Source organism: Phoca vitulina, unplaced genomic scaffold (genome assembly GCF_004348235.1).
Source record: "Phoca vitulina isolate PV1807 unplaced genomic scaffold, GSC_HSeal_1.0 scaffold22, whole genome shotgun sequence".
NCBI lineage: Eukaryota > Metazoa > Chordata > Mammalia > Carnivora > Phocidae > Phoca > Phoca vitulina.
The window spans coordinates 9,295,886-9,314,029 of NW_022589725.1; the positions used below are offsets into that span (position 1 = coordinate 9,295,886).

The window sequence follows — 18,144 nt, forward strand, 5'->3', positions numbered from 1 at the left end:
TTAATTCTCATTCCTTAGTCAGGGCCTCATCCTAGCATTAGCCTTCAGTTTTTGTTTCCCTCTTAATCCATCCCCCAAACTGTTGTTTCCTGAAGCATAGCATTGAGCGTGTTGTTCTCTTAGTTATACATCTTCAGTAACTAAACTGGACACTCCAGAAGGGCAAAGACTATTGTATTAATTATCTGTTGCTACAAAGAAAAAAAGAAAGTACTACCACAAACTTACTGACTTAAAACAAGACACAACACACATTTATTATCTGACAATATCTGGGGGTTGGGAATCTGGCATGGGTTGACCCGGGTCCTCTGCAAGTCTGCAGTGAAGGTGTTGGTCAGGGCTGTTTTCTCATCTGACGTTTGATTGGGGAACGATCCACTTCCAGGCTCATGTGGTTGTTGGCAGCAATCAGTTTTTACAAGTTAGACTGAGGGTCTTAGTTTCTTAACTCTTTTGGCTGGAGGCTGTCCTCAGTTCCTTGCCATGTGGCCCTCTCACAACATGCCAGCTTCTTCAAAGCTAGCAAAGGAAAGTGTGTTTTTCAGCAAGACAGATGTTAAAATATTATATAATATCATCATGTACAGGTACTCCTGTGCATTCCATCACTTGCCATTTTGGTTACAAGCAAGCCAGGGGTCTCACCCACCCTCAGTGGTGGGGAGGGCGATTATGGAAGGGTGTGAATAGGAGGCAGAGATCATTTTAAAGTCTGTCTGCCATGACTGTTTAGTTTCCTTTGTCTTCAGCATCCTGAGCAGTGCATGACATATACTAAGCTCTAGTATTTGAATGAATGGACATAGTGTGACTATTATGTTTTCAGCTTCTAGTTTAAGCCTCTTTCTTTACTTCCTTTTCTTCTGTTTCAGAGTTACTCATTTATTCTCGAGAATCCTCTACTCTCATCTATCCTCATGGATGAACTTCAGGATGTTCAACTCACAGAGATCAAACCACTTCTAAATGATAAGGTAAAGACTACACTGTTTTCACTAAACTATATATGTCTTTTCTTCTGTGATTAATTCATTTTCTCTATTTTCTGAATAGTAACTAATTCAAAACATAATCAGCTTTTCTATGGAGGAAATACTTTAAAAAATATGTTTCTTAACACTTTGATGTCTTTCCCTCCTTTTTTCTTTCCTCCTACTTTTGTTTCCACGGGCCAGATCCAATTAAGTTATTCTTGAGATTTTTCCTGTTTTACTGATAGAGACGTTAAAGGAAAAAAATAATATGACAGAGTTAGGATGAGAGAAAGGTTTCACTTAGAACCCAAGTGTCTTGACTTTCTGTTTCTATAAGGAGAATGAACATCCATGGCTGGTGATGTATATAGGCTGCAACACTTTCCCTAAAGTTTGTCAAGTCTGTGATGTAACCTTTCTGTCAGCTTTGAGGTTTTCATCGGGATGTGTGGATATCGATAATACGCCCCGTTTTTATGTTAGTGTTAGAGAACAGTGAGCCGCATAGTTCACAGCCACCAGGATTCAGGGAGTAGAGAGTGGTGTGATGGTAGGAGTTACCAAAAAGCTAAGACCTCTCTCCTGTCCCTCCCCATTCAGTAAATGTGCCTGAAATTCCCTCTTTTCTACCCTTTGCTTTTCGTTTATTGTCATTGCCCCTATTAAAATACTCTTATAGCTTGGTGTGAATGAGCCTGTGGCATTCTCCCCTGAGAAAAGTATTGATAAAAAGTAAGAGTAAAGATGGATGAGGTTGGGATGGGAGTACTACACTGGAAGATACTGTTGCCCTTATCTTTTTTTGCCCAGAGGCGCATTTATAACTTTTGGGGCTTTTGACTTAACTGTGTATTTATTAATTTGCTATTGAATCCTGCCAGTCTTGTTTTCATTCCTGTGACCTCATCTCTCCACCTACATTCCCACCCTTTCCTTTTATCCTGCACTAGTTTTTGCTTTCTCCCTCGTCAAGCTGCACACACTTTTTTAAGCCCCCATTTGGTTTTTCCTGCTGCTTTCCCTCATGTTTTCAGAAAACCCTCTCCTTCTTTATTGTCTTTGGTGCATGTGAAGGGCTGTCCCCAAAATGATGTGCCACAAGGAGGAGGAAAGAAATAAAATCTGCATCTGTAGAGCTTATGTATAGCCACAGAAATGAATAGTTACAGGTGGGAGTAGGCAGTTTAGCTTCAGGAAGGTAGTAATCCATCCTAAACCTGGCTGATCATCAGAATCAGCTGGGTAATTGTTTAAAAATACAGAATATTGGGTCCCACTGTAGACCAACTAAATTGGAATGTGAGGGGAGGGGGACAGGACACACACATACTTTTCTGTGATCAGTGGTCCTCAACTTTAGCTGCTTTTTGGAATTACTTGGGGAGATTTAAAAATCACCAGTGATTTTTTGGTAGAGATTCTCCACAAAGTTTCTGACTAAATTGGTCTGGGGTATGGTTGAGCTTTTTTAAAAAATCCCAAAGTTGAGAACTATGCCTCAAGTGAGTGGTTAGTCATTGTTGGAAACCCGTGACCTGATATTTGAGGACTGCAGCACAAATAGGAGGAGGATCCTTCCTAGATCCTGGAAATTCACAGGATGCCTGAGTAGGCCTACATGAAAGAGCTGCAGGCGTTAATTGACCGCATATCTCATAGAAAAGACAGCTGGAAAAGGAAAGATTGAATGAATGTGACAACAGAAAAGCAGTGAATTAACTCCTGGGTCCTCCTTTCTGAGGCCACAGTGATACCTTGGCTGCGTCTGAAGTGTGCCCAAGTGCTGTGGTTGGAATTTGTGCACCTCTCCTCTCCCCAAACTCACATGTTGAAGCCCTCACCCCCTATGTGACTATATTGGAGATAGGGCCCTTAGGAGGTGATTAAGGTTAAATTAAGTCATAGGGTGGAATTGGAGTGTGAATCCATAGAATTGGTGGCCTTGTAAGAGGAAGAGAGATCTCGCTCTCTCACACACTGCCCCTTCCCGCCCCACCCCCATCCCATGTGAGGACACAGCAAGGTGGTAGCCGTCTGCAAGCCAGGAAGAGAGCTCTCACCAGAAACCAAACCCTGCTGGAATCTTGATCTTGGACTTCCAGACTCCAGAACTGTCAGAAAATAAATTTCTCTTGTTTAAGCCCCTTAGGCATCCCAAGCAGTCTAAGACACCAAGCAATCAATATCTCACTTCCTAACATCTGTTAGCTCCTCTTTGATAGGCCTGTGCTGTTCCTGCCCACTTCCCACGCTCCCTCTCTCTCCCTGAGACATGTTCCTATCCCCTCACTATTCGTGAGAGCTCCCCTGCTCCAGCCCAGCTTTGCAGAAGATTGGCAAGAGGCCCTCTTTGGATGATGGCATTCTCAAACAAGAGTTCCACCCCCTGTAAGTCCCCCTGCCCCAGTACATGAGTGTTTCTGTCTTTGCCCAGCAAGTGTGTGCTTCTGCATTCATTGTGAAAGGTATGATGGTAATGCCCTTCATCAGTTATTTTATTTGATCCCCCCAATACCCCGGTGGTAATAGGGAGCACAGATCAGTTTGTTCCCATACTGCTATTGAGAAAACTAAGGATGAGAAAGGTGAAGTAGCTTACTCAGATTGAGTATCAAAGAATGCTTGCTGTGGGGCAGGACTTCTCAGTCTTGGCACTGTTAATGTTTTGGGCTGGATGATTGTTGTGGGGGACCGTTGTGCATGTTGTAGGATGTTTAGTAGCATCCTGGGTCTCTATCCACTAGATGCCAGCATCTCTCAGTGGTGACAACCAAAAATGTCTCCAGACATGGTCAAATGCCCCCTGGGGGCTGAGTCTCCCATTTGAGAACCACTACTATAGGGGATAGGCCTCCAGATTTGAATAGGAGTAGAAGTCTTGAAGTTTTTTGTTTGGGAGGAGTTTTTTTGGCCTAGCCTACTATTATTTATATTTATTAAGCACTCTTATATGCCAGGTGTTACCTTCTCTCTTTTAAATCAAAAGAGTATCCCTTTGAAGTACATAGTATTATTCCTAACTTAGAAGATGAAAATCTGACTGAAAAACTGACTTGCCCAGTCAGTATGTGGCAGAGTCAGGACTGAAACCGGGTCTGTCCTATCCTAATCCCTTAGGCCTTTCCACTGTGCTGACCCCATCACCTCTGTGGCTTGCCCTGTCTCTTTAAGGAAAAGTCTAGAAACGTGTATCAGTTCACTTCATCTTTTTGTCCATTCTTATAGATATACTCTTATCCAGAAGGCATCACCATACCCTTCCAGGCTTCAGGGAGCTGGAGGAAGTCTAGACCCAACCTGTTATGGAGAGATTTGTCCTGAGATGACTATAAGGAAGCATTCTCAAAATAGCTTTAAGCAAGGCTTATGTTAACTCATCTCTTGTCATTTGTTGGTACTTTTCCCATTTAATTTTAGTGTGCTTGTAATTTTGTCTGTGGCTCAGATTTGTGAAGAAGTGGGTAATCTTGCCATGCTTCTTTTGGCTCCAGTGATGAAAAGATGCAACTGCCAGCACTTATCTTTGTTTTTGGGGGCAGAAATTGTACAGACATATGAACTGATTTTTTTTTAAATAACATTTAGCTATTTTTAGTGCATTTTCACAAGTATTATATTCTCCTTAAATCTCCCAACCTGCTATGGAATAAGTAGTTAAAGGTTTTAACTACTTAAAATGGAATTATCTTAACTCCATTTTACAGGTAAGGCTGAGAGAAGGTTATATGACTTACCCAAAGTTAGTGTCCAGTAAGGTGGTGAAGCCTAGTACCCACATCTGTTTACTTCAACTCAGATCAGGGGGTTTAGGCCTCTTCCCACCATCTGCCACCTCTTGGAGCTGGTTATTCCAGCTTCCTCAACCACCAGACCTTGTAACAAGCAAGAGAGTTGACCAGTTAGTGCTTCCTTTTCCCTGACCTCAACTACATTAAAATATGTGCCAGAAAAGACTAGCAGAAAAATACGAAAACATTAACGATAGCAGCTGTTTGTCAAGAGAGAGATGATGGATGATTATAATTTTCCTTATACTTCTCTACAATGAGCATGTACCTTCCTCTTTGTAATTAGAAAACCAGAAAAGGAGCGCCTGGGTGGCTCTAGTTGGTTAAGCGTCTGCCTTCAGCTTAGGTCATGATCCCGGTGCTGGGATCAAGGCCCACATTGGGCTCCCTGCTCAGTAGGGAGTCTGCTTGTCTCCCTCTCCCTCTGCCTGCGGCTCTGTCTGCTTGTGCTCTCTCTCTCTGTCAAATAAGTAAATAAAATCTTAAAAAAAAAAAGAAAGAAGAAAACCAGAAAAAAAGGATTTGGTATGGTACAAAAATACTGAGCCTAGTGAAAGCCAAAGGGCAGCCTTGAGGAAATAAGTAGAAGGCCCCCGTTGGCTTCTATGGAATTGAGGAAATATCAAGGAGGGGAGTAACTATTTAGTGGGGAGAATAGAAACAAGTTATTTACTTCTTTCTGGTTGTTAAAATAGAAAGTGAGATAGACCCTACTGCAGTTTAAGTTTTCCGTCTCTACTAGTGACTGGAAATATAAGCAGAGGAGAGAGGAGGGAGAAGCCGTGCATTTTTATAACTTTCAGGACAGCAGAGACAGCCAAAAGGGTTAGTGCCAAGGCTTTTTTTTTTTTTTTAATTTTAAAAAGTTATTGACATTTTCATTAAAGAATATTATTTCTGAAGTGCTACATCTACTATGCACTGGAGGGTGGGTGTCCCTTAATGTGCTAAGAAGTAATCGTCAGATGTTATAAGAAATGACCCAGATGGGACTGGAGCAGGAAATGAGTTCCTGAGCAAGTAATGGCTGCCACTGTGACAGAACACTGTCAACCAGCTACAAGATCAGCAGGAGATGGTGGAAGAAGCCTTAGCCACAGGATGCCTAAGGAGTTTTTAGTGCAGGGGGTCAGTGACACATGTTAATAGCCTGATAGTATGTTACTTTAGAGGAGAAGTTATTTTGGAGTTGAAATTGTACCTTTTCAGCAGTCTGCAGATGATTATCTGATTGTAGATAGATGTATCCAAGTATCTGACCTCTTTACAAATTTCCTTATGAAGTCTGTTTCTTAATTAGTATTTTTCGAAGGTAATAATATAGATGCTTTAAATATGTATACACATATGCCCACATAAACAAACACTTGCATATATGTAATTTTTAATCTGGATTATCAGCTTGAACAGTTCCTACTTAAAAACAGTTTATTGATGATTGTAAAACATTGATTTATTAATCTGTGTTAATTGATTATATTAATCTTTATTAACAAAGAAAAACAGTATTTTCTAGGCTTATCTAACCCTTCTGCTTATACAGTTCATCTTTCCACTTTCTGTTGGTAAGGATTATTGTCTTTTGTTACTAAAAATGCCATATTTTATTCTCTTTGACATTTTTTTTTCAAATCAGCTTGTTTCTAAAATTTTTACTGTTGTAACAACTCTTTCTCCCCACTTTAGTTCCTAGCATATCAATTGCATGTAACTTTGGTATTCATTTCTTAACTCAAATTGACTATCTCTATTTTGAGATGCTTATAACCTTTACAAAATGATGTTTACTGCATTTACTAAGTACCAGGACTGGGAGTAGAGTGATAAATCAGACACAGGTCCCTGACCCCACTTCAAGTTCACAGAAGAGGTAGATTTACCCCAAATCTCTTCCTGTTGGTAGTTGATTCTAAGGTCTTACACATCTTGCCGTTCTTTATATCTGTTGTTTTCTGTCTTTTGAAACTATATATATATGCCTCTTGACTAGATCTCATGTTGGGAAACTACATTTTTCTTCTCCCTAGCAATTACTTATTTTTTTATATCCCCCCCCACCCCCTTCTTTTCATACTTCTCTTCATTCATTGATCTATTCTTAGTTGCTTCTTGCTTATTCTCCAGGCTTGTATTTGAGAGAATGACTTCTTTTTAACTTACCTTCTTGAGCTGCTTCATTTACCTTCTACATTTGGCTCTGAGGCTGCACCAGAAGATACTCCCCTTGGCTGGCTTCTACCTTAACTGTAACTTACAGTAATAATGTATCTTTTTTCTTGACTTATTCTTTTTTCTGTCTTTCCCCAAATTATTCTATTATTTTAATTTCTTTCTTGAATCTCTTTCTGCTAATTAAGTCTGCTTAGTGCAAGAATCTCTCTGAACATGGAATTACTAGTATCTTCAAAATGGACAGAAAGAAAAAAGAAAACACCCAGAACTTGAAACTTCTAGAAGTTTTGTTAGAGTGTAACCATGTACCTCAAATATCAAAGATAGATAAGTGGCCAGGGAATTCTTTCTCCTAGGATACACCCAGTGAGTAGTAGTGAATTTTTAATGAGTTCAGAGAATATGGTTTCAGTTTACCTCAGTTGAGTGGGGATCAGCTAATGATCTCCATTCAGACACTCTGGATGCCAAATACTGTCAGGCAGACCTGATCATATCCTTTCTCTAAGATGATCACTCAGGAAGCTTGAAGCCATTCTCTAAGACCCGTCTGGCATGTCTTTAAAACAACAACAGCAAGGGCGCCTGGGTGGGTCAGTTGGTTAAGCGTCCGACTCTTGATCTCAGCTCAGGGCTTGGTGTCAGGGTTGTGAGTTCAAGTCCTGTGTTGGGTTCCACGCTGAGTGTGGAACCTACTTAAAAAAAAATTTAAAACAACAATAAGTGTTACACTGAGGAATGTATAGAATTGTTGAATCGCTACATTGTACACCTGAAGCTAATGTAACACTGTACATTAATTATACTAGAAGTAGAGTAAACAAGTGTTAGATAGTCTTCATCCAGTTATTAGTACCTTTTTTCTGGGAGTCTAGCTGTGTATGTGTGATAAAGAACATATAGTTGTTTTTTGCTAGATGCTTAACAAAGAAGAGTGGCTTTGATTTCTGGAGAGAATTGCCTCTTTCTGCTTTTGGTGTTTCAGAGGCTTTGTGCTCGTCTCAGGCTTTAGGAACTCACAGAATGCCTCATGACTGTGATCATGTGGTTGTGAGGAAGGGGAACTCATGCATATACTGACAGCTGCTTCTCAAATAGCTCATCAGAATTTGTGTCTCTGTGTTCCATGACCAAGATTTTACTTCAGTCTAGAGTGATTTTCTCTAATCTTTCTAGATAATCTCTAAAGGAACCTCTGGGAGCTCTGTAAGATCGAAGTCCTAGTATGATCTGTTTTTACATCATTATACATTATTTCCTCAAAAGATTAAGTGAATCTTTAAATCTTATATTACAAAATACCAAGTTACATATTTTTTGTACCATACCAGATCTTTTTTTTCTAGTTTTCTAGTTACAAAAAGGGAAGTACTTGCTCATTGTAGAGAAGTATAAGGAAAATTATAATCATCCATCATCTCTCTATTGAGAAATAGCTGCTATTGTTAATGTTTTGGTATTTTTCTGCTAGTCTTTGTGGTGCATATTCATGTAGTTGAGGTCAAAGTGTAAAGACTATTTGTATCCTAATTTATTTTCACTAAATGACCATATCCTACTGAAACCATCTACCCTAGTCCATGAGAGGGCCCTTCTTTTTGCTTCTCATAGTCTAACTAGAAATTAAACGCAGTGACTTCTCTGAAAGAGTTCTCAGGTATTGTGTGAGACTAGTGGGAGACGTGGAACACGATGATCCTTTTGCCGATGGCAGCATTCTTTGGAGATGTGCTGCATGGTCCCATCTGCATGGTGACTTGTCTTTCCATGCTGTGACTGCATCAGACTTTATTTTGTGAACTTGGTTTCATGCCAGGAATAATACTTCAAACTAGCAGTCTCTACGACTCTCCTGTTCTCAGTGCCACCTCTTCTCTCTGTGATTGGTAATCTGTTGTGGCTTTACTGCCACTTTTAGAGAAACAAGGGTGTGCTCATCCATAGCCTTATTCTTTCAGAATCTTTCTGTATCTGCACTGCCCAATAATACAGTAGCTACTAACCACATGTGTCTATTGAGCGCTTGAAATGTGAGTAATGTGAGAAACTGGATTTTTTTTTTTTTTTTTTTTTTTTAAGATTTTCTTTATTTGCCGCGAGAGAGAGGGGGAGAGTACAAGCAGGGGGAGTGGCAGGCAGAGGGAGAAGCAGACTCCCAAGGAGCCTGATGTGGGAGTCGATCCCAGGACCCTGAGTTCATGACCTGAGCCGAAGGCAGACACTTAACCATCTGAGCCACCCAGGTGCACCTGGATTTTTTGTTTTAATAAATTTTAGTTGACACATGTGGCTAAATGGCTACCATAGTGGATAGTGCCACTCTGTATCATCTCAGCTGGTTCTGCTAGTTACTCTTATGGAGAGGACAGCTTATATCTCTGGGGGGTGTGTGTGTGTGTGTGTGTGTGTTTGTTTTACACCCTGGGCTATGTTTTTTTAACATCTCTGTTTTGTCCTGCCGGGAGTGTAGAGGGTGGACACAGAACTGTTTCTTTCCTTTCTTCTTCTTCTTTTTTTTTTTTTTAAGATTTATTTATTTATCCTAGATGCAGGGAGGGGCAGAGGGAGAGGGAGAGCCTTAAGCAGACTCCACCCTGAGCACGGAGCCCAACACAGAGCTTGATATCACAACCCCAAGATCATGACCTAAGCTGAAACCAAGAGTTGACTGCCCAGTCAGTTGTGCCACCCAGGCGCCCGGATACAGAACTGTTTCTAAGAGGATCTTCTTGAAGGGGTATGGGACTGCTCTGCACTCCTTTGGAATCAGATATCTAGATCCTGTCTGGAGGGGCAGCTTTTGGGAAGATGCTTAGTAGCAGTTCTACTGGAAGCCATTCTAGACAGAATAGAATATGTTATGATAACACGGTTTCTAAATAATGAAAGTTTTTTTTCCAGGGGAGGGGCATTTACTTTATGGAAGATCAAGTCAGAATGTTTTTTTCCCTCTAAAACACATCATTCATTATTCTTTTTATATACTCTTAGGTCATATTTTTTGCAACTCTGGTATCTGAAATGCTACAAAAATGCATTTGAGTCATTGCATTGATTTTTTTTTTTCAATCAAACATTACTATGATATAATCTCTTTTTAGAAGCTTGGTGAATTCTTCTTGGATCTTTTGACTACGTTCTACTTTTTAAATGACTCAGTGACTTGTCCTTTTTCCTATCAGCAATTTCACAGGATGTAACAGATATGCCAGTGCATTAGGAATCTGGTTTTGTCTGTCTTTCCCTCTTTTAGTGACAGTGCCTTTTTCCCTTGTTAAATTTATGACTCTTCCGGGACACCTGGGTGGCTCAGTCGGTTAAACATATGCTTTCGGCTCAGGTCATGATCCCAGTGTCCTGGGATCAAGTCCCACATCGGGCTCCTTGCTCAGCAGGAAGCCTGCTTCTCCCTTTGCCGGCCACTCCCCCTACTTGTGCTCTCTCTCTCTCTCTAACAAATAAATTTTAAAAATCTTAAAAAAAAATTTTTTTACAAGTCTTCCATTTCTCATCCATCTGTATCTTTGTTCTCCTCTTGATCCTTTAATTCCTGGTTCTGGGCACCCTGGCTCCTGCCCTCCTTTGCTCCTCTCAGGGTTGGCCTTCAACCCCGTTTTTTCCAGGTACTTCCTAGGTGGGTTGTGAATGTGCTCTAAGACTCTGATCCATGTTTTACCCTCTTTCTGCAAGTTCTCATTGCTCTCTTTAGGTAGGGAAGCAGGAAGTACAAACTTTACTGGGCAACCGGGCTCCTTTCCTTTATCTTCACACAAAGCCTGCCAAAGTGTAATCTCACCTTTTACTAACATGTTAGGAGCCCACCCTGCCTCTGAAGCCTTGTGATGAGAACCATTTTAGTTTTATGGCAACCAAGAGGCTGCACGTGCACTGCTTGCTCTGTGAACTGAACTTGCTGCACATTTGGGGAAGCCACATGGGGAAACTGACTGTGTTTTCTGCCTTCTGTTGACAGACTGGTACACGAAACTTCCAGGACTTTGACTGTCAGGTAAGGACTGTACAAGCACCAAAGGGGGGCTATGGACAGGGTCTCTGCAGTGCTTCCCTCCCTGTCCTGGTGGCCTGTAGAAGTGGATCTCTCTTCATAGCTAATCATAACTCCTTCATGTTCTTTTGGTCATTAGATCAAGTTTATTTAAAATGATTTGCTGTCGTGTTCAAAAATTGCCTGCCAGCTGCCTGTTTTATGGTTGTAGGTTCCTGGGTTGAACTGTCACTTTGTGATTAAGATCTCCTCTCCTCAAATGATATTGGAAACCTCAGTCACAGGTGTTAAATGGAGGGTTGTCACTTCGCTGCAGAGAAGGTGGGGGAGGGGCAGTTTGGAGGGGAGACTTATCAACAAAATCTTTTTCTTACCTTTTTTTTAAGTTTTATTTATTTAAGTAATCTCTACACCCAATGTGGGGCTCGAACTCATGACCCCAAGATCAAGAGTCGCATGCTTCTTTGATTGAGCCAGTCAGGTGTCCCAACAAAATCTTTTTCTAAAAGAAAAAGACAAATTAAGCATTATTAATACAAAATGCAGATTTCCTTTGGCTTTATGCTTGGAGATGCAAAATTCAATTTGACTCATTAGTATTTAATTAAATGATATTGTTCTTCCTAGTTGCTTTTGCCTTTATCTGTGTTGCCAATTTGAAAATCAATGAAATGAACCAGCATCTCTCCATCTACCTACTTTATCTATTGACTGGCCCTGAAAGAAATGGGAGGAAGGAGTGAGTACATGGAAATGAGAACCTTATAAGCCCATGCAGCCTGACTGTCCTACTTTGGGGATGGATATCATAGTAGTGGCTATTAGAAGCAACATGAAGTAGGGGCGCCTGGGTGGCTCAGTTGGTTAAGCGACTGCCTTCGGCTCAGGTCATGATCCTGGAGTCCTGGGATCGAGTCCCATGTCGGGCTCCCTGCTCAGCAGGGAGTCTGCTTCTCCCTCTGACCCTCCCCCATCTCATGCTCTCTCTCTCTCTCTCATTCTCTCTCTCAAATAAATAAATAAAATCTTTAAAAAAAAAAAAAAAAAGCAACATGAAGTAGACTCAGAGTACTAGGCAGGGAAGGAAGGTGCTGGAAAACCAACTTCCTTGCTTCCAGGATTCAGCCAACCTGTAAACGCATATGCAGGTAGTTACTTTTATTTTATTCTTAAGATTTTATTTATTTATTTATTTGAGAGAGAGCATGAGCAGAGGGAGAGGGAGAAGTAGATTCCCTGCTGAGCAGGGAGCCTGATGAGGGGCTCAGTCCCAGGACCCCGGGATCATGACCCCCAGCTGAAGGCAGAGCTTAACCAACTGAGCCACCCAGACACCCGCAGGCAGATAGTTATTTTTATTTTATTTATTTATTTGACAGAGAGGGAGCACAAGCAGGCAGAGCAGCAGGCAGAGGGAGAGGGAGAAACAGGCTCCCTGCTGAGCAGAGAGCCCAACGTGGGACTCGATCCCAGGACCTTGGGATCATGATCTAAGCCAAAAGCAGACGCTTAACTGACTGAGCCACCCAGGCATCCCCAGATAGTTAGTTATATTTAGATAAGCATTTTTATATTAAGTACAGTGGTGTCTCTCTATAGCATTAGCATTGAAAGGAAGAACTAAACCAGTTACATCATCATAATGTATTGGGTGCCTGCTGTAGGTAGTAAGCATACCTCATCTCCAGTTCTTGGAGCACTATCATGAGGTGGTTTTTATTTTCTTTGTTTTACAGATGAGGAAATTGAGAATCAGGTTTCATAACTTGCCATTGGGTAGAATTGCAGTTGCAAAACCCCACTCTTCCTGGATTCATAGCCTGATTTTTCCAACCTGGAAATGTCTAGAACTGAGAAGTTTTTAAAGAGTTGAGTTGTTCTTAAAGCTGAAGTTCTTTAACAGAACAGGTGTAACTTATTTTGTAAGGGGCAGGTTCATAGCATCGTTACAGATTTCTGAATCCCAGTGTCAAACACTTCTTGGTGTGAGTATTTGGTACTTCATATATACAAGAGAATCAACCTAGTGATGTTAAAGAATCACTTGCTGTAGGTCCTTTACACAAAAAATAAGTCATTTTTGGATAAGTAGTGGCAGTCAAGTTTGGGTTTACTTGTTTTTAATTTTTTTTTTTTTTAAAGATTTTATTTATTTGACAGAGAGACAGCGAGAGAGGGAACACAAGCAGAGGGAGTGGGAGAGGGAGAAGCAGGCTTCCCGCTGAGCAGGAGCCCCATGCAGGGCTTGATCCCAGGACCCTGGGATCATGACCTGAGCCGAAGGCAGATGCTTAACGACTGAGCCACCCAGACGTCCCTGTTTTTAATTTGATCTAACTTCAGTTATGGTTTGGATCTAAGTTGAACCAGTTTAATTTGACTGTTGTTAATATCTGATATAATTTACCTAGAAGGAGATCGTTTGAGAGAGTATGACAGTAAAATTCAAGGTAAAGAATTCCAGAAATAGAATACTTCTACTTAAAAGTATAGAAATGGGGTGCCTCAGTGGTTCAGTCGGTTAAGCGTCTGTCTTCAGCTCAGGTCATGATCCCAGGGTCCTGGGATCAAGTCTCACATTATGCTCCCTGCTTGGTGGGGAATCTGGTGGGGAATCTGCTTCTCCCTCTCCCCCAGCCCCCACTCATGCATGCATGCTCTTTCTCTCTCTCTCTCACAAAAATAAATAAAATCTTTAAAAAAAAAAAAAGTGTAGAAGCATTGATTTTCACCAAATTGAGTACCTCCACCCCCCCCAAAAAAAATTAAATATAAAAAAAATACAAGCTCAGGGTGCCTGGGTGGCTCCGTCGGTTGGGCATCTGACTTTTGATTTCAGCTGACCTTGTGATTTCAGGGTCCTTGGATCAAGCCCCACGTCAGGTTCCATGCTCAGTGGGGAGTCTGCTTGGGATTCTCTCTCTCTCCCTTTGCCCCTCCCCACTGCACGCTCTCTGTTTCTCTCCCTCTAAAATAAATAAGTAATCTTTTTAAAAAATATACACACTCACTAAAAAATAGATAAGAAAAAACAAAAAGTAAATCAAAATTACTTGTTATTTCACTAGTGTTGTTATTTGGTATATATCCTTTATGATTTTTTCACACATAAATATAGTTAGATATAAATGAAATTGAGCTTTAGAAATACAATTATGAATCAGCTTTTTAAAATTGAGGCTTAAAAATATTCTGGCAGGGGTGCCTGGCTGCCTCGGTCAGAAGAACATGTGACTCTTGATCTCAGGGTCATGAGTTCAAGCCCCACATTGGGTGTAGAGATTACTTAGATAAATAAATATTTTTTAAAATACAGTCTGACAAAAATTTGATATTTTTGGTGAAGCCTTAATATAGTAACATGTTCTGGCCTTGTGAAATCTAAGTTTTAGTTCAATCCTGATACAGATAGAACAGTGGTGAGTGTTTGTCACTGTCTGTCAGATGTCTGTCACTGGTTTTAAATGTACAGGCGCTTTGTGCTCTAAAGAAGAAAAAACCATAGACCCTTCTTTTTTCCTCTTTCCGGCACCTACGAATGCTCTTCTACCACCATTCTTGTCTGTCTCTTTGTTAAAGGCTTATGTGATGTTCTGGAGACTGGGACCCCTGGGTCAGGAGTCTAGCAACAGGTTGATAGAAGGCCCAAGAGCTAGGAACTGTGATGTTAGAAGTCTAGAATGGCCTGGTTTGCCTGAAGGCATCCCAGAAACTATTGGGCATTCTTAGGAGACAAAACAGAACAGATCCAAAGCCAGCATTGTCACTAAATGGAAAAGCATCAGCATTGGCATTGGTGTTGACCATTCGCATAACTGTGGCACCATGTTACCTGAAGCCATTTAATCAGGGCTTCCTTCTGATCTCTGTCTTGCCTCAGAAAAATCTTTAAGGCATATTTGATGATGTCCCTGGGAAGTTATCTTAGAGTCGTTCGTCAACCAAGCTCACAACTTCAGTCTAAACCACCTTTTCCCTCTGTTTTCTTTACCAATCAACTACGTGCTTCCTCCTCCCCCCCCCCCCCCCCCCCCCCCCAGTAATTGAAACTATAATCAGAAGTTTACCATTTCTCAGGGCACCTGGCTGGCTCAGTCGGTGGAGCATGTGACTCTTGATCTCAAGGTTGTGAGTTCAAGCTCCACGTTGGGCCTAGAGCTTACTTAAAAAAATGGCTTACTCTTTGTTCTTTGATCATCCTAAGTGACTTCATTGATATTTAGCTCCCCTGAGGCAAACGGCAGTTATAATTGGATGTAAGATGATGTGGGAAGGGGTGGTTAGAGGTGACATGATTAGGATTGATGAGAAGGGAGAAAAGAGCCTGCTGCCAGTTGAAACAATGGATCAGCCGGCTTATTGTCCATTTATCTACGTCAGTGCTCCTTAATTCTCCTCTCCTTGTGAGACTGTTTAAAGGTTTAGAATTAGAGCTGAGACAGATGCTATAGTAGTATATGTGATATATTGCTCTCAAAAATAACACTTATCTTGGGGCACCTGCCTGGCTCAATCGGGAGAGCATGTGACTCTTGATCTTGGGGTTGTGAGTTCAAGCCCCACATTGGGTGTAAAGATTACTTAAAAATAAAATCTTAAAAAAACACATATATCATCAAAAACAAATTTAGAAAATTCAGAAAAGTATAAAAATACAGGTTGCCTGTCATCCTACCTAGAGATAACCATATTTTATTTATTTCCAGTTTTTACTTTTATGTTCTGGTTATTGAAAGAGTACATGCTCATAGTTGAATATTTGGAAAACACATAGAATTATAAAGAACTAGGAAAAAAACTCATAATCCTGTAATCCAGGGACAACTATATTAATGTTTAGTGTTAGGTAGATTTATGTATATATATGTAATTTTTATAAAAGTGATTTTTAAGTTTATATGGTTGTCAAGCTGGATGTACCCTTGTGTCCCCTTTTCTGACATAATATTAGAACACAATCTCATTTCTATATCATGTTATTTTTTTTCTATATCATTTTAAAACACTCATAAACAAAATTGCTGATGGATGCCTATTATTTCCTCATTTGGCTATACCATACCTTAACTATTCCATTATTTTTGGAAATTAGATCACTTATAATATGTTCAGTTCACTGAACATTGTCATGCATAAATTTTATCCACACTTCAGAATATTTCCTTAGGTGGATTCTTGGAATGAGCATATTTAAGGCTCTTGGCATATCTTACCAAATTGTCTTCCACTTCTACCAGAGGGGTACTCAATAAATATTAATGGAGAGTGAAAGCTGCTGTCTGCCAGGATATATCATTCTTGTAGAAGAGGCTAATAATATAGTGAACTCATAAGAATGGAGTTCTTGCTCCTAAAATAATCCAGGCATGGCCAAGGGCTGAGTAATTTCATGCTAGCTGTTTAATTGCAGTAGCTATTTAGAGGACTGATTTATAGGACCCAACTGTGAGGATTGGTATTTAGTACTGCATTTCAAATGTATATATGTGACTGCCTCTTCTAAAGGGGTCTAAACAGCTTTGAACTCTCTTTCCTTTTGAAAAGTGAAAAATTCCTTAAGTTTTTATTCTTGGTACCACTACTACAATTTACCGGGCAACATACCTGATGTCATGAAAAGCAAAAGCTACAACAGATAAAAAGACCTCAGGAATGCACATCTAATTGACACTGCATTGCATTAATCATTAAACAGCTCTAATCTCCTGCAGATCACTTGTTGAATGGGCATTGTTACAAAATAAGAATTACGGGAAATAAGTATCCTGAATGTTCTTTCCACAGAAAAGAGGTGTTTGGAGAGAGCTGGGATTCCGCTGACTGCTACATTCTTTGTTAGAAAGCTTGACCAGCTCCATGTTCTTCCCTGGCCTTGAAGGATGTGAATGTGGCCCCACTGCTTCCTTTATATACACTCCCCACCCTCAGGAAAGCTAGAATTATTGCTTGCCTACTCCCCTTCTGCCTTGTGCTTTTCCTTTCTGGTGGCCTTTGTTCACATTTCCTCCCCTTGAGATGCCCTACCTTTTTTGGTTTGATTTCATCATAGTTGTTTGTGGGCATGGGCACGGGGGAGGTGGATTTTAGTAAGTTCTAGGGATATAGGTGACTTTATTCTCATTGGGGGGAAAAAAGAATCTTACAGGAAAAACAGAGGTCCTTTTTATCAGCACCGCATTCTCATTTCCCTTTCCCCCTGTCACTAGAAGGTTTTATTTCCCTGACGAGCTCTGTCATGTCACGGGCACAATGGCTGGCAACTTCCCCAAACCCACGTTCTTCAGTTTAGCAGCCTCATTACTTAAGATCTTTACCTGTAACTCTAGGGAAAAGTCCAGGGGTGGATTCTTGTTGGCTTAGTATGGGTACGTGTACATTTTTGGACCACTCACTGTGGCCAGAGGGTAGGGTGTGTGAATTGGCCAGACCTGGACCCCCTCCTACCTGGGCTTTCCTGCTTAGAGTGTTCTGGACTGTTGCAAGTGGGTTAAATAACCATTCACTCTTTTTCTTCTCATTGTTAACTAAGGCTATGTGAGGAAGATATTGGAGTTGGCTTTGAAGGAAGAAAAGATATGTGCTGACATATTGTAAAAGAGGCTTTCAGATTCAGAGCATGATTTGTGAGAAGTCCGAGAGTTGTGGGTGGTTGAAAAGTTAACAGTAGAAACAGTCTACAAGAGTGTTGACTGAACTAGGCTGAAAGAGGTTAAGAGGTAGGAGGGAGAGAGCTGAAACTAGAGTCAGGGAAAGGTGTCGTGGAACTTTAAAAAGGAAAAGATGATCTGTTGATAGGCAGAAGGCTGAGTAATCCTGGAGGCAGATTCTTTTACTATGGGAGTAAATGAGGTTATGCAAATGAACCTTATACCACTACACGGTGGTAAGGTAGTAGAGGTATTCTATCAAAAATTCCTATATAATAACAAAAACTGTACCCAAGGCTCATAAGTAGTCTGCTTATTAGAAACAGAATAAAATTTCATGCTAACAAAGATGTTAACATTTTCAAATGTTATAGAACTATTTCAGACTGACCAGGGCATGAAGTAATAAAAAATTAACTGAGTTCAGAGAGATAAGACAAGTCAGGTTGTGTAATTCTGGTAACAGCACATTTAGCTGAGGGAAGAGGACTCAGAAAAAGTGAAAATTTATTATAAAATAAATAGTCACTCAAACACCCAACTCTTGGTTTTGT

At 40.6% G+C, this 18,144-nt stretch overlaps 1 protein-coding gene across 5 annotated transcripts in view; it reads left to right on the forward strand.

Annotated features, from left to right (window-relative positions):
* Window positions 1–18,144, forward strand: part of NDRG3 (NDRG family member 3) — a 74,429-nt gene that overhangs the window by 17,559 nt on the left and 38,726 nt on the right. For 3 of the 5 annotated variants that reach the window (XM_032419355.1, XM_032419357.1, XM_032419359.1), the window contains exons 2-3: window positions 876–977; window positions 10,911–10,946. In XM_032419355.1, coding sequence (XP_032275246.1) covers window positions 921–977; window positions 10,911–10,946 — 93 coding nt within the window. In that variant the 5' untranslated portion in view covers window positions 876–920. The remainder of the gene's footprint in view (window positions 1–875; window positions 978–10,910; window positions 10,947–18,144) is intronic. The other 2 variants (XM_032419356.1, XM_032419358.1) reach the window with 1 other exon arrangement.